Genomic DNA, 22887 nt, shown 5'->3' with positions numbered 1-22887 from the left:
ACAGGTCACTGCTATACCTCACCCTCTCACCGTTACTCATGTTGTCAGCATTCAATATCTGCCCAAGAGCAGGCAAGACGGTAGAGCCTCCGACCCACGCCGAAGTGAAAATATCTCCTCGCGTGTTTCGCGTTCCCTACTACAAAGAGCAAGAGCACTGAGGAGTCCACATTATGGAAGAACCTGTGAGAAGAGGTTCAACTTTATGTACTCATAGTTCACCTAAGCTGTGTTTACGAGTTTTTCTGCGGTCTGGACAATAAGACTGGTAACAAACAGAGATCAAAAGGATTTAGGTCTTACCGGTTTAATTATGTATAAAAACGACAATTTATTATTGATTAATACGCTTACAAGGCTTCTTGGTGAAACATTTATCAACATTATTTTAAAGAGAATTACTTAGTATGAATCACCCACTAGACTACCACTTTTAACAGAGCTACTGTGAACTTGTATCTATCATGTGCTTACCAACATGTAATCTATCAATTAACCCTTTAAAAAAAGCTCACCAGAAAAAAATAGCAAAGATTAAATGTCTTGATTTCCAAGCAAATTCTTCTAATTAGTACCAGAACGAATATAAGAAGGACAGTGTGGGGAATGTCAATGTTGATCACAGAACTGACTTGAATTAACTCACTCGCTTATGTACTAAAATGATAGCCCCTGATGAACCAGAAGGAAAAAAATAAAACACAACGGTTCTTGTCTTAAAGTGAAAGCAAACCGTAATCAGCAATAATTGAAAAAAAAAAAGTGTTGCCATCTGCAGTGTCAAACTTGAAAGTGTCAAACCAAAAAAGTGGGGCCTACTTTACCTGTTGCTTACCCTAGGTCTGGATTAACTTTAGACAACATTTACATTCCATCAATATAAACACTTCAGCTGCTACTCTGAAATGCCAGCTGTCTCCACCCCTCATGCGTTGGGGCTACACCCACCCGGCAGATTATTCAGCTGCATGTTGAGGTAGTTATTAAAGGGACTGTCATAGCTGTATGGCTCATTTTGTCAATATTGCCAATGGTAACCGATCGTTTCGGTACAAACTTACGCAGTGAAATTCTAGCAAATTTTGATCACTTCAAGTATAGCCTGCGTGTGAAAAAGAAAACATTTTGGGTGAATATTCTTCGGTCCTTAAGCCAAGTAGGTGGATCAATTTACAAGCCGACTGAATAACTTTGTATCAAAACGACCAGTAACCTTGCCAATCACATGCTCTTATGTGCTACGGAACTTCATGCTAGCAAAGAAATTTCTTGTAAATGACAAAATCACCACCTCTTGCCCAACAAATATGCCTCCTAAGTAATAATCAAACATGACAAATCTTAAATTTGTCCATCTGTGCCTTCTTCAGTACATGTATTAGCCTTGGGCAGTTATTTTTATGATTTACTCAATTTGGTGGCAGTAGGACAACTTTTGAATTTTGATACATTTTGTGACACAGCTCATATCATCTTGGTGACCTTCCCAAGGATCTTGCCCTTGGTGATAGCCCATAGATGTTTATAAAGAGTGCTTGACACTAAGACAATCCAAAAATAATGTTATAAAAAAAAAGCAAGCATAGTGGAAAGTTTCATAAATAGATCATTGAGTAATTATTATTGCTTTTACGTTAATGCTACAAAATTCTGTGCAATACTTTAGAATACTCAAAAAATTAACAACCTTTCATTATCTTGACATGTCTCTCCTGTTAACCCTTTAAGTCCCAACAGTGACCAATATCAATTTTCTCCTAACGATATCCATACACTGTCAAGAGATTGGCTTACAAGAATTAATAAAATGATCACCTAAGAGAAAATGCCTTGATCTTTCATCAAATTTTCTCAACACATTCTTTACGGAGATGTTTGGAGAATTTGTATGTGGATGTTGGGGCTTAAATGGTTAACAAAATTCTAGAATTTAAAAGGCTGCCATGTTAAAACTTTTGGCTAACAGCTAATAAGTGACCCGCATTTACCTTAGGTTTTTTACTCCTTCAAAGAAACTCTGGTACCACTAACAATGTTACTACCTACCAATAAATATTACCACAGTTGGTGATGTAACCCTTTAGGCCTATTCAAAGACAACCTTAGGGCTGCGTCTACAGGAAAAGGCAAATCACAATAAAAAGACCAAACAGAAAGCAAGACTGATTAAGAACATAATGCAATGTTACTATTGACCACCAGAGCAACTGCGGTATTACTTCTCCAAAACCTACTGCATAACATGTAAAAAAATTGGCAATTTGTACCAGTTGACATTGCCAAGACACAGTCTCGCTTTCATCATCATTAAGGATAGCACTATCAAGCTCTCTCACATTTGAGCTAGAGGCTAACCAACTGTTTCCCTTGGATAATAATGTGTATAGTGTACACAAAGTCACCTAAAAACTACCAGTACCTGAAATTATTTAATTTTGGAGCAGTAACAGGCTTATTTTGATAACAATCAAATCATAATTTATACCTGACTGTGAGGCTAAGGGAGAAAGACTAAAAGAATAGATGTTAAACCTCCACTAACGGCCACCTATCCACAATGGCCACTTTTTCTGGCGGACAGTTCATACATTGCCTCTTATTTAACTGTCTCTAAATGGCTACTTTCCTCTGTCCCTGAGAGGACCATTGTGGAGAGCGAGGTTAAACTGTATGTTGAGATTCAAGGATGTACAAATTCTTTTGTTTTATTTTAATAAGCCTCACAGCCAAGAATGGATTATAGTAAATCAAAATCAGTCTCAAGTGCAAGACTACTTAAGATTGTAAAACAAAGGGCTTGTGCAGCACCTTGTGATGTTGCATTTTGTTACAGTGCTATCAATTGGCCATTACTTTTAGTCTACACCTTTTCATAACCACTGTGACTCTTGCGACGGCCAATGACGTAAGCAATCAGCACAATAAGTACAAGACCAGCCAAAGCACAGCCAACAGCTATAGGGACAATGTCGTTATTTTTCGATTTTGTTGGACTTGGTGACGGACTTGATTTGGGCCTATCCTCTGGGCACTCAGTGTAAGTTCCTGTCATTAAACCAAAAACACAGTATTTTAAGTTACGCCAAATAAAAGAAGAAACAACAAATCTGTGTTTTATCAATATCTGATGTTTCTTTTATTTGTACTTGACCAAAGAACTCCACCTTATACCTAGGAAAGTGTTCCCTGAATAGAGGTGTCCCTTGATTAGAGGTTGGGACGGGGTTTGTTAATAATTAATTTAACCAACAAAGAAAATATTTAGTTTTTATTCTGCCTCGTAATCTGCTGCATTCATTATTTCAAGCAGCTAGATAATGTATAAAAAATCATGATTAACATTTCTCAATGTTATTGTGTGTTGATTTCCCATGTTGTAAAAGTTGTAATCACTGTGATAAGGGTACACTTTAACTTCATTTTATGTCAGTTTGAGTACTTATGGTCCCCTGAATGGAGGTTGAACCTGGGTTTCGGGACACTAAAACGAAGTGCCTTTCCCGTGAATAGAGGTGTCCCTTAAATACAGATAAAAGATACAAAGATTATGTGAGCACTTTTCCGAGACCAAATTTTGTGACCTCTGAATGGAGGTGTCCCTTGAATAGAGGTCTCCCAAGTGTGAGGTTTCTTGGTAACAAAAAAAGCATCCTAAAAGAAAAAGCCCCCACATTTCTCAGAACAAACTCCACAGTTAATTAAATATTTGGTGAGAACAGCATCTCAAAAAATCCTATAGAAAAAAATAACCTCTGAGGTTAAGCTTGCTGAATGGAATTTGACTTGAAAACAAAATGGATATTCGTTACAACGTAGCACCCTGCCGTAGCTTAACCTTAAGAACACCTTAACGAGGAAAAAGCATCTAATTCAAAACAATCCTTTCAAGAGAAAAATAATTAAACAAGCAAAATCTAAACTCTAAGTTCATGTATCACACTATACGAGCTTTGGGAGTCGTGTTAAGCTTTTCAAACGTTAAATCATTTTTATTCTTATAATTGGCCTTCTATCAAACAATCACTTGGCCTTGACTTGTTCTCTGGTCATTTGCGCATGATCTCCAGCTGATATTTGCGAACAAAGGGAAAGGAATTTAACCACTTGTTTCGGCAGACGTTTGTGGGGAAGGAAAACATGATAAAGCCCTTAAAATGTATCTCTGGGAGGCTATCCAATCTCCAGTAAGCTCTCTTTTTAACCAGGCTAGCAGGAAGAATGACAAGAATCTCCTTAGCATCAAATCATCAAAATGCCAGTTACCACTTACCATTTACAAAACTGCCATCTGTACTATTTGCAAATGGCTCAAGTTTCAAATCTGAGAAGCTGGAATCCACTTTAAATTTAGCACCCAAGTCATTTCCCAGTTGCATCCTTTTGGTAGCTTTACACTTGTAGTAAGACCCAAGTTCTGGTTTACCAAAGTCTTTTGAACTGTTGTATTTACTGATGACATATGTATCGTTTCCTGCATATAGAGAAGCTATATAAGCTTACTGCATTTGACAGGCCTCAGGCCATCACCACAGTCAAACAAGAGAATTTTGCAAAAGCTAAGGAAAGTATTTTAAAGCTGCAGCTGTTCCGTTTACTGTTTTAAGTTGAGGTCAAACCCCATTAGTAGAGACACTAAAGGAGCCACAGAAAAGTGTCCGTAATACCTGGTTGTCTGTATTAGGTAGGTGGAATTTAGAGAAATTTCAGGAATGACCTCTCCAGAGAGAGCCAGGGTGCAAAGGAAGTCAGTTTTACAGCCTGCCATTCGGGCAAGCTGTAGCTAGCATGTACTAGCCCACAAGTCATTTCAACTAACCCCAAAACCCTTTTTAATTAGCAGGATTGATTAAAATCCTTATGTAATTTGAATTTACGCAAAAAACAGCACTTGCCTGTCGGACAAGTTAAGAACAAAAATCACTTGCCCGATAGCAAAATCCACTAGCCCCGGGCTATTGGACACGACTTTCTTTGCACGCTGGGAGTTGAAGAAAAAAAGTTCAAAGTTTATTGAGAGATTTTGCAAAGTATTCAACACTGACACTAGCCCGCAAATCTAGGCAGGCAGTGGAAAGACTGTTTACAGAGTAAATTTAGTAGCACGTTTCACATAATCAATGAGCCATAAATAAACAGATAGTATAAAATTAATATATTATATGCAAATAGATAATTGATGTTCAGGACTAACATATATTTTTAAACTTATTGATAAGGGTGGGTATGCCAACAAACAAAGCAAACTGTCTGTTATAACAAGGTGTCCATATTAAGGGGAAGTCCATTACATGGGGTTTGATTGTATTATTATCAGCCTCAAGGACTCAGCTGATGACACTTACCTTAAACTTGATTACTCTGGATATCTCGAAAACCTCTTGAAATGATAGATTTTGGTGTAGGAATGTAAAATTCTCAGCAGTTGTCAATAATCACTAAAATGCTGTCAGTTGTGATCTTATAACCTGTGTGTCAAGGGACTTAACAGGACTATCACTTACTTTAGGAGGAATAAACAATTAATGGTAGGTACACTATTAGGTCATTTACCTGAGAAATTCAAAAAAGCACCATTCCCCTTCACAGTGGCCTTGAAAGCGATCATACTCATCTCCCACATGGTCTTGTTGCTGTTTGCTGACACTGCTACTAATTCCTCAAACATCATGGTCAATTCATAGAGAGGTTTCTTTTTGGGCCAAGAAAGGACAAGCCTGGATGAGGTTTTACCTATCCCACAGTCTCCTTTTACACTGACATCATCCCTTGTAGTTCTGTTGAGGTACTGGACAACCATTCCAGGCTAAATGTCATGTGCACAAAGAAAGGGAGCACTGTTACAATCATGACTTTACACGTGCATACATCTGAATAGATTCTTCCACAGTTTTTTCAACTTTTGATAAAGAGAAGCAAGCAAATATCCATTGGCATTGTGGGAAACAGCACATTAAGAGTGCATCCACGATACCACCAGGCAGGGGCGGCACAAGCCATCTAACCGATTTCGATGAAACTTGGCCAGTTTGAAGGGGTCCACCCAAAACTTCTTCACGCTAAGTTTAAGGAAATTTGGTCGAAACCGGGGGGAGTTGACCACCCCCCTTGTTTTTTTTTTTTAAAATGACCAAAAAACACCTAAAAATTGGTCAACAGTATTAAAGCTCTACTGCTAAAAGAATTCTATCAAATCTTTTCATATTTTCAGTGAATGTTATCCTACCCAAAGACAATTTATTGTAACTGTTTCGTTCTTCTACGACAAGTTCCTATGACACAAGTCATCTCAAAAACGGAGCATACCGTCTAGAAGACGGGACTTCGTACTAAAAATATCTGCAAAAAAATCTTTGTGCACTCATTTAATTATTCCACAGGAAGACTACAAACACGTCGTCCACCACAGGGTACCAGTGTCAATTTTGTTTTCATTATAACGCGCAAATTCAATAATTATCGCACAGCAACGGACAGACAATGCCACAAAATTATTACACGCCATACACTTTAATGACATAGAACCATTTCTATCTAATTGCCCAAATAAAAAAGGGCCCACCACAGGGTACCCACGTCAATCTTTTTTTTTTCCCTTTCATTATAGTGCGCTAATTCGGTAATGATAATGTAGCAACAGACAGAAAATGCCTCAAAATGGTCACACACTATAAACTTTAATGAAATTGAGCCAATTCAAAAGCTTTAGTTTGTCCTAAGCCATGAAAATAAGAATCGGCGGCCTCATGATGACCTCTATTATTGTATAAGTGAACTTCGTGACAAAATTTACTCTTCGCTAAGTCAAACACCTGAGTCACAGAACACTATCAAAATTACATTGTCTGTATTTGAACTTTAGAATGATTGTATAATAAAATTTGCTTTTGTTCGTCTGGTAAAGGAATAGTACAATTGCTTGAAACTTGCACGCCACATTGCATCTTGATTTAGAAAACGTTATCCAAAGAATTCCCTTTTCTGAAAATAAATTGATTTGCTTGCGACTCAAGTCGGTTGCCTAATACGCCTGAAAAGGAGAAAAAAAGGAGAAAAGCGTTTGGCTGTTTACAACCAAACGCTTCTTTTTTTCTAATCCCTGGAAATTACTTCCTGGCAAGCGCATACATCTTTGTAATTTGATAGCTTGATTCGATTTTCCATAATAACTACAAACAGGACAAACGTTCCCTTAAAAAATACAAATTGACGCGAAAGAATTGAGTTGTTTTGTTTTCTACTTTAAAAACAGAGTTTTTACATGTATAAAGGTTTGGCGATCGTAAATGTTGAATTTGGGCTTAGGATATGTAATAGACCTAACAGCCCAGTGTTGAGATTCACACGCTTTCTAAAAATAGACCGTTGATTGGAAAAAGCGTGCACGCGCATGGATATTTCAAAGTGTTCCTCACATGCGCCGATCGGTTAGAGGTATAGGATGTAGAGGTGAAAAGGTCTCTCGTTCAAAAACGATATCACAGTTTTCGTGCTCTTTTGCCGTATCAACTAGATACCCCGATCGTACACAGTTTTTTCCTTTGAATTCTTGCGTCAGTGATGTAAAGGCGCACTTGAGACGCTTTGTCGCGGACGTCGTCTGGATCCCAGGAGTCTCTTGGCGCAGCAGAGACGTCGGCAGAATGGCAGCCCACCCGTCAAATACAGCACCGCCTTTACTACCTTAATAATTTCCTCAGAATGGCTACTGAAGGAAGGGTCAGTCCGGTGAGGTCACAGTGCCAATGTGACGTTCTTACTATGTCATCCAGAACTCAACGCTACTACCGGAAAAAAGCGGAGCAGGCTATCGAAGACGTGCTTGAATCCATTGCCCCTGGCAACGCCTCCCGGCTCTACCAACAAGTCGTGCAACGGCGGATTCGTTTACAAGCGGTCGAGGGTATAGTCGAAGACAAGCTGGTCTCCAGACTGGTGATTCTGTATGAGGAAGCCGCCTATTGGTACACGAGACAGCAGATCCTGTCGCTTTTCGTGAACGACTACTCGAAGAGCGAGCTATTGGCTTTGATTCCGCGTCTCTCAAAATGAAGAATCGACGAGGCAAGGAAGCACGCTTTCCAAACTAAGCCCGGGCAACCCATTGACCCACCAAGGATCACCAGATGCCGTTTGGATGCTGTAAAAGTTGACCACTTTATTGACTTCTTGTCTAGTCCATCAGTTCTTCAAGATGTGGCATATGGCACCAGAACTCTTAAACTGGAGAGTGGAGAGAGCTTAGAGATCCCGAACATGGTGCGCACAGTTATATCCTCCCACCTAGTGCTCATGTACCTGAACTTTTGTGTAGAGTCCAATTTTGAGCCTCTCGGACGCTCCACGCTCTTCAATATAATCAAGGTACGGATTATAAAACGTTCGTAAAAGACGAATTTTGATCAGGGTTAATTGTAGTTGTAGTAGTGGTGTAGTAGTAGTAATTGTTTGCATTTAGAAATTAGTTTGAAACCAAAGCATTTTGTTTCTCTTCAGGTTTGTGGGGCTTCACTAAAGAAATCGTTAGCCGGTCTTGATAACACTCAGACAGATGGGGTACAGGCACTCGCCACTCTTGAAAACATCACTGATTAACTCAAACAAGCCGGTGAGACACAAACACCTTCCATTATTACTGTAGGTGCACGAGTTGTCACAACTTTTAATAAGCTGACGGAGTATCAATATTTATTATTGTGTGTATTTTTTCTATCACAGGACTGGATAGCACAATGGCCAATAACATTCTAATGTGACTCAAAGCAGGTCGGCAGTATCTGAAGACGGATTTCAAGATCCACACAGCCAGCGAATCTCCGTGCGCAGATCACTGCAGAGTGTTCGCCCTCAGTAGGACAGAGAAAGAGTACAACGGTCAGTGCCAACATCAGCATACCATAACCTGTGACCGGTGCGAAGACCTAAAGAATGCTGTCTCAGATCTGCAACTAGCGTTGGATTCAGGTGAAGTACATCTAAGGTAAGAACATCTTTGTGACAGAAAAGCAGAGTTTAGCATTTATTGTCAACTAACAACCTAATCCCCAGGGCGCTTTATATGAGTTTCAGTTAAAAATTTTAAATTGCTTTGGGTGGTTCTAAACCTAATCAACATATGTTTTAAATGAAACGCAGTTTACGAAAAAAGTGAGAGAGTCATCATTATTGTTTGATAAAACGGCTCCAAAGAAAAATTTCTGACGCTATCCCGCCGTGATTTTGACAAGCTCTACTCTTTCCCTTTTTAGTCCTGATAAACGAGAGGAGTTACAGCATGATTTGAGCTGCGCTGCGCCGAGCATAGAAAATGGAAGTCGCACGTTCTCCGTTCAGTTCACCAGGATGCGGCCAAGAGCGAAATTGTTGATAGCCTGAAACCATCACGGGTTCTGCTAATAATAGACTAGGCGATGGAGTTTATTCCCACCAGCTTTCGCGAAACGCAGCGCGACTGGTTTGGAAAGAAGGGGAAGTCCTGGCATCTCTCGGTGGCCATCACTAAAGCAGAAGATGGAACAATTGAGGTAGAAATCATGTGCATACTCTTCTGTCTTTATCGCTCACTGACCACTATAAACTAGTTTCTCGTGAGCGCGGTCTTTGTTGCGCTAACCGATTGCAAAATTGGATAACTGATAAGAATGCCAGGCCGAGAAAAGACGCGAAAGATTAAATTCCTAATAGTGAATTTCAACATTTCATTGCTTTCGGCACTTACATAAAGATAAAACGTTGGCGCCGCACGTAAGTGCGCGCAAAAGAGCATGGGACGGAGTACATTTTTAATCCAAATAAAAGGCCATAAACATTCTCGAAAAAAGCAGACCTTCCCGGGTGTTATCTCTGTTTCAAGTCAAAATGCGCAGGTTAATACTCCATTAGCTCTTGACTGTGACCAGGTACCTTGGCGCACTATTCATGGTAAAAAATGCTTTACTATTATGATTTTCAGACACGTACATATATCGACTTATTTGATGAATGCAATCAAAACTGGTTCAGCGTTGCCTCCATCATCGAAGATTCACTAACCACCATGAAGCGACAGAAACCTAGACTGAATGAAGCTTTCCTAAGATCTGACAACGCAGGCTGTTATCACTGCGCATTCCTTCTTCTCAGTCTTCCAAGCCTTGGATGGCGAATTGGTGTCCGCATAGCTCGTTATGACTTCAGTGAGGCCCAAGCTGGGAAAGACATATGTGACCGCCGAGCCGCCGCCTTGAAGAGCCACATTAGGCACTACATTAATGAAGGCAATGACGTCAAGACAGCAAGTGACATGAAAGCTACTATTGACTCGCATGGGGGCGTCAAAGGCTGCTACTCAGTGGTGTGCAAGGTTGACGAAAGGTCCCAAAACATGACCAAGCACTCGCTGAGTGGCATACAGTCTTTGAACAACTTCGTGTTCACTGAAAGTGGAGAGATGATCGCTTGGCGGGCCTACAATGTCGGACCCGGAAAGGTGTTTTCCGCGGCGTCGCTAGCGCGTCTCGGTACCCCTCAAGGCCCGACAAACTTACAAGTTCTCCAGGCATTCAATAGTCCTGACATACTGACTGGTGTCTTCCGTGCATCTTCCAGCACGCAAGAACAGCAGCCCGCAGCACCTCCAACGGACCCTATAGCCGTAGAACGGATTCAGCTTGAAGAAGAAGAGCGTGTGGCCTTTGGCTGCCCAGAGGAGAGTTGCATAAAAGTTTACGAAAGTCACAGCAGCCTTCAGCGTCACCTTGATGCCGGGAAACACCTTCTCGCGTTAGAGAGAGAGTCCACGTACGACGTGATAAAGAAAAAGTGGGCAGAGACCTGCAAGTAAATTTCTGGTAGCTACCTGGAAGCAGCTCAGCCGCCCACATCTGCATCCGCCTCAGTTTCCCATAGTCAGTCGGAAGACCCGCTGCCGACAGCTGACATGGGCTGGGCATTAAAAAAGACCAAGAAGTCTGTTCATTTCACCACTAAAGTGCGCCAATTTTTGCGTGAAGTCTTCCTTCAAGGAGAGGACACCGGGAATAAAGCAGCGGCTGAGGATGTAGCAGCACGAATGAGGTCCGTGCGAACCGCTGAGGGAACGAAGGTATTTACCAAAGACGAGTGGCTGACATCTACCCAGATCTCCGGATATTTCAGAAGAATGGCCGCATTAAACAGGAGTGGGGGTCTTCATAGAAGAGAGGAGGTGAGGCCAGCGCCAACAGAACTGGTACCCGAGGGAGGAGAAAGCGAAGATGAGGAGAAAGACCCATATGTGGCTGAAGCTCCCCTTATCAGAACATGGCTTCAAATAAGGAGAGAGCTAGAACTCTAACTTTACTTTCGATGAGAGTGTTTGTCTGTTTGATTATATCTATTTTGACTTTTGTCTTTGACAGTTCTTACAAAGGACAGTTCTTTAGGGCACAAGTCACAAAAACACGCAGTTGATTTTGTTTTCAGTATAGCAAGGTCTTTCTGATAAAGTTTTCTGCATTAAGATGCAATGTGGCGTGCAAGTTTCAAGCAAATGTATTATTCCTTTATTAGATGAACAAAAGTCAGTCTCATTATACGATCATTCTAACGTTCAAATACAGACAATGTAAGCATTTTGATTGAGTTCTGTGACTCTTGTGTTTCACTTAGCGATGAGTAAGTTCCGTCACGAAGTTCACTTATACAATAATAGAGGTCATCATTAAGCCGTCGATTGTCATTTTCATGGCTTAAGACAAACAAAAGCTTTTGAAATGGTTCAATTTTATTAAATTTTATAGTGTGTATCCATTTTGCTGCATTTTCTACCTGTTGCTATGTCTTTATTACCGAATTAGCGAGTAATGATGAAAAAAAAAATGAAGTGGGTATCCTGTGGTGGGCCAACTTTTTTTTTATTTTAGCTATTAGATAGAAATGGTTCTATTTCATCAAAGTGTATGGTGTTCAACCATTTTGTGGCATTATTCGTCTGTTGCTGAGCCATAATTACTGAAGTAGCGCGTTATAATGTAAAAAATTGACGCGGGTACCCTGTGGTGGACGACGTGTTTGCAGTCTTCCTGTGGAATAATTAAATGAGTGCCCAAAGATTTTTTTTGCAGATAATGTTAGTATGAAGTCCCGCCTTCTAGACGGTATGCTTCGTTTTTGGAAGCATGCTCCGGCATTGGAGATGTTTTGGCCTAAACTTTGGATATTTCAACAATTTTCACTATTGGGTGAGAGGGGGGGTCTTGGCTGAGATGACTTGAGTCATAAGAACTTGTCGTAGAAAAACGAAACAGTTACATTAAATTGTCTTTGGGTAGGATAACATTCACTGAAAATATGAAAAGGTTTGGTAGAATTCTGTTAGCAGTAGAGCCTTATACTTTTGACCAATTTTTTGGTGTTTTTTGGTCATTTTTTTTGAAAAAAACAAGGGGGGTGGTCAACTCCCCCCGGTTTAGACCAAATTTCCTTAAACTTAGAGTGAAGTAGTTTTGGGCGGACCCCTTCAAACTGGCCAAGTTTCATCGAAATCGGTTTGATGGCTTGTGCCGCCCCTGCCTGGTCCTTTCGTGGATGCACTCTTAAAGTCACCGGGGGAAAGCGTATGCACAAAGCACAACAACTGATGTCGACAGGTTTTACGAGATATTCATAACTGAATAAAAGATGAGTTCGTGATTTTAAGTGTTCACGTGCACGTCCAGCAAGGAGACCAAACCAAATGTTAATTTAAAAGTAACAAATGGGCTCTAAATGGTAAACTTGGTGGACTGTAGTGTGTCACGTATAGAGCAGAATTCTAGAAGAGCGCTTTTATAAAAAGATATAATGGGCTTACTTCAGGGATGACAGATTTTGCTCATTGAAAGGATTTTATCTTGCTAGCAAACTTTAAATTGCAAACCCTGCTCTAAACGTAACACACTACAGGTTTTGCCCAATCATTTGTTAATAAAATCACAGGGTGCTGTCTTCTGTTCTTTCCGGAAACTTGGACACAAAATCATTATTTCCCAATTTGGTACAACTGTGGCTTCAAGCACCATAAGGCACGGTCTACCAACTAAGAAACAACCCTCCTAAGCTTCCATCATTCCAATATGTCTCTGTAAAATTTTATCAAAGTCACCTCTAAAACAGCCAAGATATAAGTGTTTTAATAGGTTTAATTATTGCCTTATGAATTTGTTCATAGATAGGTGTCCCCCATGGCCTAAAAACTAAGGTACAGTCTGTATCTAAAAGATAGTAACGCTTCAGCACATATTCTGTTGATACTGACACTAGTTAGGCAGTGATCCATCTGCTTGGAAGAGACGAAAAGGACATTGAATGTCCTATTTACATGTTGGAAAGTAATAATAATAATATTACTATCAGTCTATAGAAAGAACTCATGGGAACCTTGTTTAGACAAGATGCTATGGAGTGTACACTTTGGCATCATGGTTGTGGAGCTGATTAATTGCAAATGCAGAGGAATGGTAAGAAATGAAATATGGTAAGAGTAAGGTGTTAATTTGTGAAATTAAGGCATTTGTCAGGATATTCTGAAAAGAGCAACATCTAAGAGGCCTACTTGCAAAAAAACTACCATTTCAGGGCAAATTGTCTTTGAGATATTAGCCCAGTTATGCTCTGATGACTCCATACAAATCCTTCTAAATTTGACTTGGGTCTAAACATTCAGAAAAAGTGGGAAGGTGGTAAGTTAAACGCTGATAATTGCCAATATAACAGTTAGACCTAAGTCAAATATGAGGATACTGGCGGTGAAAAACAAGTCTAACAAAACAAACAGTGAAAAAGGAATTCTCTATTTTTCTTACATCAGGCTTGAAAAACAGCATAGCAGTCTCATGTACTGATTAAAGATATGTAAGGTGTGGGTAAGGAGTCAATTACGTTGAGCATAGAATTGGCTAAAACTCAATGTTACGAGTTCGAATGTTTTGAGGATAATTATTCACTGACTATCAGCACGCAGGGATGTCAGATTAACACAAGGAAGATTAATACCAAAAAAACATAAACTTGACTTGAACTTACGTAAAACTAAACAGCCTCTGCCAATAATAACAAACTCTCACATAAAATTCAGATATCTTACGGCTTCTGCCACCTTGGAAACACAGAACTTGAAAATCGACCTTTGCCACACTTGACTAAACACAGCACTCCAGCTCATAGGAAAAAACTTAGTTCATCAAAAGAACTCGCTTGAAACTTGTACACTGTTTGACATAAGGTTCTAGAAAATACTAAACAGGCGAATAGTAGTAGCTTTTTGACATATTTTATGATTTCAGTAACTGATGCTAATCTGGTGACTCATGCTGAAATGTAATCCAGATAAATACAAGAAGGAATCTAGCCGAATTTTATAATGTTTCCTTCGCCAGGAGTTTAGTTTCGTCACGAAACTCATGGCCTGATGCTCTTGTAATCGTTTACAAAAAACGGCCGCCAACTCGATAGCGGCTTCATTATATGTCCACATACTTTGAGCACAAGAAAAATCCAAGAGCCAGCAGCCTCTAAAATAACTCAATAGAAAGGTTCTGTGAACTATAGGGAAGATTCCATCAAAGATTCCATCACTCATTATGGAGTAGCTGTCATTAACTCTGCCATTACAACAGCCGCTGATAAGAGGACACAGTAAATCCACGTAAAAACATTCCACAGGCAAACAATTTAAAAATAACGCCAAAAAATTATTCTGTAATCACCATAGAACGATTCTTAATACAAAACTTCGCTAACTATCGAAAGATGGCTGAGATTTAGACAGATAGAAACAGCCTTCCAAAATCTCCGACAGAACTTGAAAAAGTCGGGCCGACTTTTTCAAGTTTGTTTTTATTGGCTCGTGCATGCGTGTGGGGTGACATAGCCCCTTTAACTTATTCGAGGAAGAAAGAAGTAGAATTTTAGACATCTCGAACTAATTCTGCTCTCACTTCGTCAAATGGCCGAATAAAACCAAAAACCTACAGACTTAGCGTGCCCAATCTTGTCCCAAAAATATCAACTTTGATACATTCCTGAGCGTCGCAAATCCTTTTTGGTTATCAACTCTGGTTTTCCCACAGTAAACTGTAGGAAATGATAGAAATTCAGACAGTTTATCCATGTATTTAATATGTGGTGTACTATCTTTTCTCTGGAAACACAATACTTTTCTTGCTGCTTATTGTACTTTATTAAAAACAACACAAAAAATGAAAAAATAAAAAGAAAGATGGAAAAAAAGATTAGGTACTGAGATTGACTCGAACCCAGCACCTCTGGCTTGATGCGACTATACCTTACCACTACACCACAGAGGCTGATTACGTAACCTTGGAGAAAAGTCTTTAATTTAATGCCTTTTCCATGGAACTTCTGCCAGTAAATGCTGTTTAAAGATGATTGAGCCGCATTAACCGAGCTATTGTAATGTATTGCAATGTAAACGCATTCCATGACAATGAATGAATGAAAGCACATAATTATACTTTACAAAACGCCAATGCACATCCTCATCTGCAAAGCAGAACTCAAAAGATAATTATGTTTAGCTGTTATCTCGATTTCTGCTGTTACTTTGAAGTTAATGGTCAAAATCACATCCATTTTCGGCTCATACAGGTTCTTAAGAATAGCATGACATGACATATTCTCACTTTCACATCACCTTCTAGCAAGCTGGAATTTGTATATCCCCTGTGTTGAGGAGTCAAAGAGCCAATGTTCATCTCTTCGTCAAGTTTAACGCCTGGACGAGTCACAGGCTCTTGAACTTAAATCCAATCCCTAAGTTAACAATCGTACTCATCTGAAAGACTCCTGGGTGTCATAAATTTGGTAAGACCTGCAACTGTGCTTTAGAAAATTTTCCACAAAGAAAACTCTGAGTCTGAGCAGCGAACGATGCATACTCTCACCCACCGAACTTCCTCATCTTTTTATTTAAGTTGCTCGTGGCGCAATGCATTCTGGTAAAAAGTGGCGCAGTGCAATCTGGTTAAATGTCATGCATTCTGGTAAATAGTGATGAATTTGAGAATTTGTCCCACCTTATATATTTCTCTTAAATCCTGATTATGTTGCTGCTCGCTCACTCCGAAGCAATAAGGTACAGTGTAACTTACCAAAGTTGAAAGGTAATATGTCCAAAGAGAGGAAAGAAATTGCTCCAAAAAGCCATAAAATTTTACAGACATTTGTATGATGGGGGCACCTTACCATACAAGCATCTGTAAAATTCTGTGACTTTGTGGAGCTACACCCTCATAGTTTTCAACATTAACAAATCACTCTCAAACTTGGCAACTTTACTGATTTTAAGGTGCTCTTTCAGCCAAGTTGATGGATTTTCACTGACTGGGCCAAGTCAAAAGTTGAAAAAAGCATGGAAGGGTCTGTTTTTAGTGCACAGAATTAGCAAAACTGCAAATAATTTTCTTTTTAGAAATGCACATGTCCAACAAGGTCACCATTTAAGTTGGACAAACATTATGTGCAGTGTTCTCCTTATCAGGCGGTAACCGGTAAAATTTACCGCCTGAAGCAACACTTCTTACCGCCTGCAACCGCTTAAAGGTTTTTTTAAAAATTAAATATTTTTTTTAAAAAAAATATGCAAGTTGTGATCCGATCCGATCCGATCCGATCCGATCCTCACAAGAAAAAGAATGAATATATGGAAAAGTATAGCTACCTAAGTACAAAACGTATAGCCCAAAAATAATGCATGCGCAAGAACTTCTTTTTGCGTCCGCAAGCTGACAGCTTCGTGCGGCTTTTTGTAGGGCGCTTGCCTTGAATCCAGCAAGACGCAAGAACTTCTTCAGTCGTTTTTACTTTCATAGATATATTTCACTGAAAATTTTGCAGACAAAATTATTCAACAGGTCAGATCAAGGTCAAGCGAGGCGTTAGGCTAAGCGTTTGAATCGTTTACATTATCGTTTGGCGATTTTTTCGTTGGCATCGTTTCTATCCTTTTCTGGTGATTTCTGTCGTTTCTGACAGTTCGTTTGTTTCGCTTCTTTCAGTAGCTGTTTGAAGGAGTTTCACAAACGATCATCGGGTCATTTTGCGAGATCGCCGCAAACACGTGAAAATTTATTCTGACAATAAAATAGCTGTGCCACTTTCCATGTTTGTCAGCGGATCACTAATCTATACTTTAGGCACATAGTTTTAAACATTCAAAACCCTAAAACTGTTTCGTTTTGCTGGTTTACAATGACAGGATGTATAGATAACACGTGTAAACAAAAAAGATAAACTAAAAATACGTTCATGTTTTTTTAAAATGCACACTGCAGCTCATTTTGCAAAATAAGGATCGATGAATTTTGAAACAGTATACATAAAATTATCTTGTGCAAAGGTAACCTTTTAAGCAAGGAAATGGGTTCGATAAAAAAGCAGCACTTCAAAAAAATAACGATCATAGTGTGTTTCGCAAAAGAGCCGTGTAATTTAAGACCACAACTGTGTCAAATTAAAGCGCTCCTCGAAAAAAAAAACATACTAAAGTAAAGTAAGGAATGTTTCACGAAAGGCTCTTTCAAATTACTGCAATAAAGTGATAAATAATCGTCATGTTTTCTTTGGAATCGTGATATCCATTGTGGCAGAAATTCAACGCCTTTGGTTTGTTTTGCCGAGAGTATGGTATTGTACTATAAAATGATCCAAATGATCGAAATGTTCGAAACTACAGATCGTTTTGTTAAACAATCGCCTCACAGGCTTTATCTAACTTTGGAAAAGCTGAACGATTGAAGTGTTCACTTTGCAGAAAAAGCAGAGAAAGCTGTTCGCTTTCTCAGGGAACTTTTTACGTGTGTCCTTTCATGATTACCTTTTGCTGCCACAGAGTGAATTAGTATCAAAGCTACAAAATGATGTTGCAACAAAAAGTTGACAAATACCACAAACTTCTTTCAGGTTAACACTTGTAAAGAATTTCATGCGCCTTCTTGAGGCTTGCAGTAGTTTTCTAGCTTCTTGCGGTGAGGATTTTTGACTTCTTTCGTTTCAAAGTTCTTGTGGGTAAAACACAAAGGGTCCGCAAAAATACGGCACTTTCGCTTCTTGCGGTGGCTTGCATGTTCTTGCGGCGCAGCAACTTCTTATGCCACTTTTAGCACGTGCATTACTTTTGGACTGTACTGTATATACAGCTTTCCTTTTTAAGGACATGCATTTTGGAAAGAGGACATTAAAGACATAGTAAAATTATTGGAATCGAACGTTTTAATTTGTTGTCTAAAGATAACACGACAGCAGATTTGCGTAAAATAGGTCTTAAAATATGGGAATAAAAAAATTTCCCAAGGAGGGCGGGATCCATGTCCCTCCCTCCACTCCATTTTGTTTATTGCCCAATGACCACTATAACTGTTACTTGCACCTCTTTGGGAAGGTCCCTAGCTAAAATTTTCCCTCAATCGCAACACTTTTTTTCAGGCTAATCCTGATCGCAGCATAGTGTATGTGTTAAAGTGCCTTTCTCGAAGTCGCATACTTGGCAGCCCAGGTGGAAAGGAAAAGTACATTGTAGCACGATTATAGAAGCGTCAAAACAGGCTGAGGACAAGGTGGCAAACTCTGAGTCAAAATAAGCTGAATATAAGTAAATCGGTTTATAAAGAGATTAGTATCCAATAACCCAGGGCTAATGGATTTTTGCTATCAACATGGTGATTTCTGTTCTTAGCTTGCTCAATGGACAAGTGCATCAATTTTTTTTCAGGCTAGTTGAAATGACTTTTAGGCTTGTACATGCTAGCTACAGCTTGCCAGAATGGCAAGCTGTGAAACTGACTTCTTTTCACCCAAGGGATGATTTGAGCTACTGACAACATTAACCCTTCAAGCCCCAATATCCACATACAAATTCTCCAAACTGATCTCTATACATTTCCTTAAAGACTAAGTTTCGAGAATTTGACAAAAGATCAAGGCATTTTCTCAAGTGATCATTTAATAAATTCTCAAAACTTATCTCTTGACAGTGTATGGATATTGCTAAGAGAAATTTGATCTTGGTCAATTTTGGGACTTAGAGGGTTAATATAAAAACTACTGTAAATATGAAAACTACTGTACATTAATATTCTTATCCTATGTATAACTTATACAAAAGACCTTATTTTCATACCTTTGTGTCGTTCGTTTTTTTATAGTGAACCGTAATTGCAGCAACAAATTCGGCTAGCAGACAAAATGTGCCATTCTCCTCCAAACTGAATTTCCCATATGTTGGTGGGGGTGTGGTTGGCTTTGGTGTAGTAGTAGGAATCAGTGTCGGCGAAGAAGTTGGTTTTGGTGCAATAGTTGAACTTGGAGAAATAATTGATCTTGTTGCAGCAGATGATGCTTTTGCTGTGGAAGTTACAACACTTGGTGTTGCTGGATGACTTGATTTCAATGCTGATGTTGTCTGATTTTTGTTTTCTGATTTTGATGCAAGGCTATGAACAGACAACATTGCTGAGTTTGATTGTTTTGGTGCAGTAGTTGATTTGGATGAGCTTGTCGGCGAGGGTGTTGGTGATACCATAATCCCATGACTGTCTTCTACAAGATGAATAATGTTCAACAGTCAACAAAAGTAATGTGCACCTTGTGCTAAAGGAAACTTCCATTATTTTCTAAAAAGATGCTAACTTGACTGAAATGATTTAGAATTCCTATATTCTTTCTTTTTCAAGTGGAAAAAATACGAGTGAATTAGAAATTGGATCTGAATATCAGCTATTTTTGCTTTCAGAAAGTCCAAGGTATTGCCGTTTTGGATAATTGTGTAAACTCGGGTCCTATAAATGTCAATCTCTAGAGAAAAAAATTCTCAAAAAATCTGTTACTTCCAATCACTACCAAATGTTGCACACAGGAAGTAGACTGCTTGAGCCATTTACCTGGCTAGTTTCAGCCCGGACCGTGCATAAGCTTGTCAAAGTAATTTTTATAAATGGTAAAACATGGCTCGCAATGCAGGAAAAATTTACAATGCTTTAAGCAATCAAGAAATGCTTTTGGCAGGGATCCAAATTCATTTTTTCTCAGAGTCATCAGCTGGCAAAGTAAGCCGGATGACAAACTTATGATTTCATTGCAGACAAAAGCTGCTTGTTATTCTCCATTATTACTTACGTTCTAAATTGATGAGAAGTAATCAGAACACAGGGAAAAAGTATAAAATCATATAAGAATTTTTGAAAAGATTTTGTGGTTGAACAAAACCTCACTCATCCAAATGGCAACTTTTGAAGTTATCTTAATCATCCATCGAGATTGTAGGGATGACTGGACGACTGGGAATATGGATCCCTGTTTTGGATATGAATTTCAATACTGGGTAGGTTTTACTATAGTTTTGGATGTTGTTTGGCTTCTCAGCTACTGAATAACTGCAAAAATTGAGGCAATTGATCAGTGAAAATCTTAGCGTCTCACTTCACAGAAGAGAGCTGCCAGCCACGTGTTTTTGAAACGCGATGAAATACGTCTCAGTTTGGCTTTCCAATCCCAAAAGCCTGCTTTTATTCCTGGAATCTATCTTTAAATTAATGTTCCTGAGTTAAAATTGAAGTTTTTGTCGCAACGCTCCATAATAAACAGGTCGCTAAGAGTAGTATTGAAGTATGCTAATGAATTTAGGTAATTTGTATAACCTGACTCAGGGTTGTCAGAAAGTTTTGAAGCAGACGGCTGAGTTGTCAACGTAACCCGCCAGTCCAGGGATATTTTATTTTAAAAACGTCATCCGTAAAGAAATGCCAAGCAGAGTAGCCGGCCAATACTAACCAAGTCAGGGGCAATAGCCGGCAGCCGGCTACTTTTGACAACCCTGCGATGGTGTCTTGAAAAAAATTGGTAACAAATTCTGTGTCCCACTTTCAAAGGCACATAAGTGGATTGTTCTGCTCAGACATCAAAGGAACTCCTCTCTTTTAAGCTTTTTCCTAGAGCCAAACATTACTTTGCAAAAATCTCTTTTCAATCAAAATGATTGCATAATTTTAATAAAAATGTTATGGTTCAATTTTATCCTTGAATTAAATTTTACTTTCTTTTGTTTTAAGGTATGACAATTAATATGTATGATAATGAAGTTGAAACAAGGGGAAATAACATTTAAACCAAGGATAAAATTGAGCCCCAACAAATACAAATGTTTGCTAATTTTTTCGTGAGATATTATGGGTTGCCGTAAAGTAAAATATTTTTTTCTGGAAAGTATTTTTTCTGCCCTTTCAAAAGATGTATAGCTTTCCATGCTGCTGTAGATAGCTGCTGAGATATGATTGTTTATTTGAACAAGGTATATTTTGCTGTTTGGACCAGGGGAAATGACTTAATCATAAAGCAACACTGTTGTCTACGGACATGTGAAAATCTGCATGACCACACTAAAGGCTCTGCAGCTACAAAACACAGAAGCACACTGAACACACATAGGAGAAGGATGAAAGGGGGAAGTACTGCCCCAGCAGCTTCCGTTAAAATAGTCATGTTTAAGCACCTAATGCACACTCTACAACAACTATTGACCAGTGTTTCTTATTCTCAAACTGCATCAATAATTAATATACTGAAACATTGCATTTTCCAAGTACATTTCCCACTTTTTCATGCAATAATCACATGGTAATACCTCAGGCACGGAAGACAAAATGGTTCCTTAACAATGAACACGCTGCACTTTCCTACTGTTTCACACAAATAGTTGATATGAATGGAGCCGAAAAAAAACATACATAATAAACACATGGGGCTGTGTAGGAATCTTACCAAAGGGCAACATCACCAACAATGCTTGTGATGACCTAACGTTATGCAAATGAGTCACAAACAACTTGCATGACATGACGTAATGGATCGAATTCTACTCTTACTCAAATTAACTTCTGCTCGAAAAAAGCTACCATTTACCAAACTTGCAGGAAAATAATTTGGATTAGTTGAAGTATTATATTTAATGGCATAAGAATTGACGCCAAGACTCTTTTCCTTGTTGTGCACGCACACAATCGATACGTCCTGATTTTCCGGGCGAAGCGGAAATATCCTGAGCTTCTTTCTAACATACCGCAAGACACAAGACCGAAAGCCAAATTTGAAAAGGTAATTTGAAATCTCTAAAACGACAAAAACGGCCGTTTCAAAGGATGAAACCCTTCTGCACAATATGTATTCTACAAGCTACAAATTTAGAAGCAAAATAAGTCAGAAACGGAGCATCGCGAAGTGAGATTCAATTCTTACTACAATTTCAGCCACGAGGGCATACGGTATTTTCCATCGCTTTGACAAAGCTATTTCAATGAAGTTCGCTTATAAGAACTCAAATCAATGGGAAAAGATCTTATTGACGAAATTGAAATTACAGCGAAGCAAGATAATGACTGAGAAACTTGGAAGTGCCTTTGAGCACGTTAATTTGCATGCGCTACAGGCACTACAGCTTACCTCAATTTATGCTAATAACCTGGTAAAGTGTTTACTCGTCAAAAAACACATGCAAAAAAGAAAATACTAACCAAACACAACAGCGCAGGAAATAAAAATCACAAAAAGCTTCAACATCTTGAGTTTCGACGTTCAAATGAATCGTTATGGGTAAAACCACGCCGCTACTGTTGCGAAAGCTGAAATGAGATTGCCGAAGTAGACCCCTAAAGTCACATGACAAACATGAGAACTTCCCAGAGAGCAGTTCGGGTTTGGCTGGACCGGTCAACACGATCACGCAGTGTTCACGAGGTCCCTTCCAAGAGCTCTGGGATCGAGAAATTGATATTCAAGCTAATTCAAGCTTAGCTAGTTGAAGATCCAGCGGAAGTATTTTACCGTCAGCTGTACCGTGAGTGTTTTCAATAAGGAAAACAATGTCTTCTGCCTTTAGGGGCC

At 39.1% G+C, this 22887-nt stretch overlaps 1 protein-coding gene across 1 annotated transcript; it reads right to left on the bottom strand.

Moving 5' to 3' along the window:
• Nucleotides 1-291: 291 nt before the first annotated feature.
• On the bottom strand, nucleotides 292-22677 carry LOC140950122 (lysosome-associated membrane glycoprotein 5-like). The gene is made up of 5 exons (XM_073399299.1): nucleotides 22518-22677; nucleotides 19133-19551; nucleotides 5551-5803; nucleotides 4271-4471; nucleotides 292-3045 (listed from the first exon to the last, which is right to left on the bottom strand). Exons 1-5 carry the CDS (start codon nucleotides 22561-22563, stop codon nucleotides 2861-2863), a joined length of 1104 nt encoding a protein of 367 aa, XP_073255400.1. The 5' UTR covers nucleotides 22564-22677; the 3' UTR covers nucleotides 292-2860.
• Nucleotides 22678-22887: the final 210 nt, after the last annotated feature.

Source organism: Porites lutea, chromosome 10 (assembly GCF_958299795.1).
Source record: "Porites lutea chromosome 10, jaPorLute2.1, whole genome shotgun sequence".
NCBI lineage: Eukaryota > Metazoa > Cnidaria > Anthozoa > Scleractinia > Poritidae > Porites > Porites lutea.
This window is presented reverse-complemented; position numbering and strand designations above follow the sequence as displayed.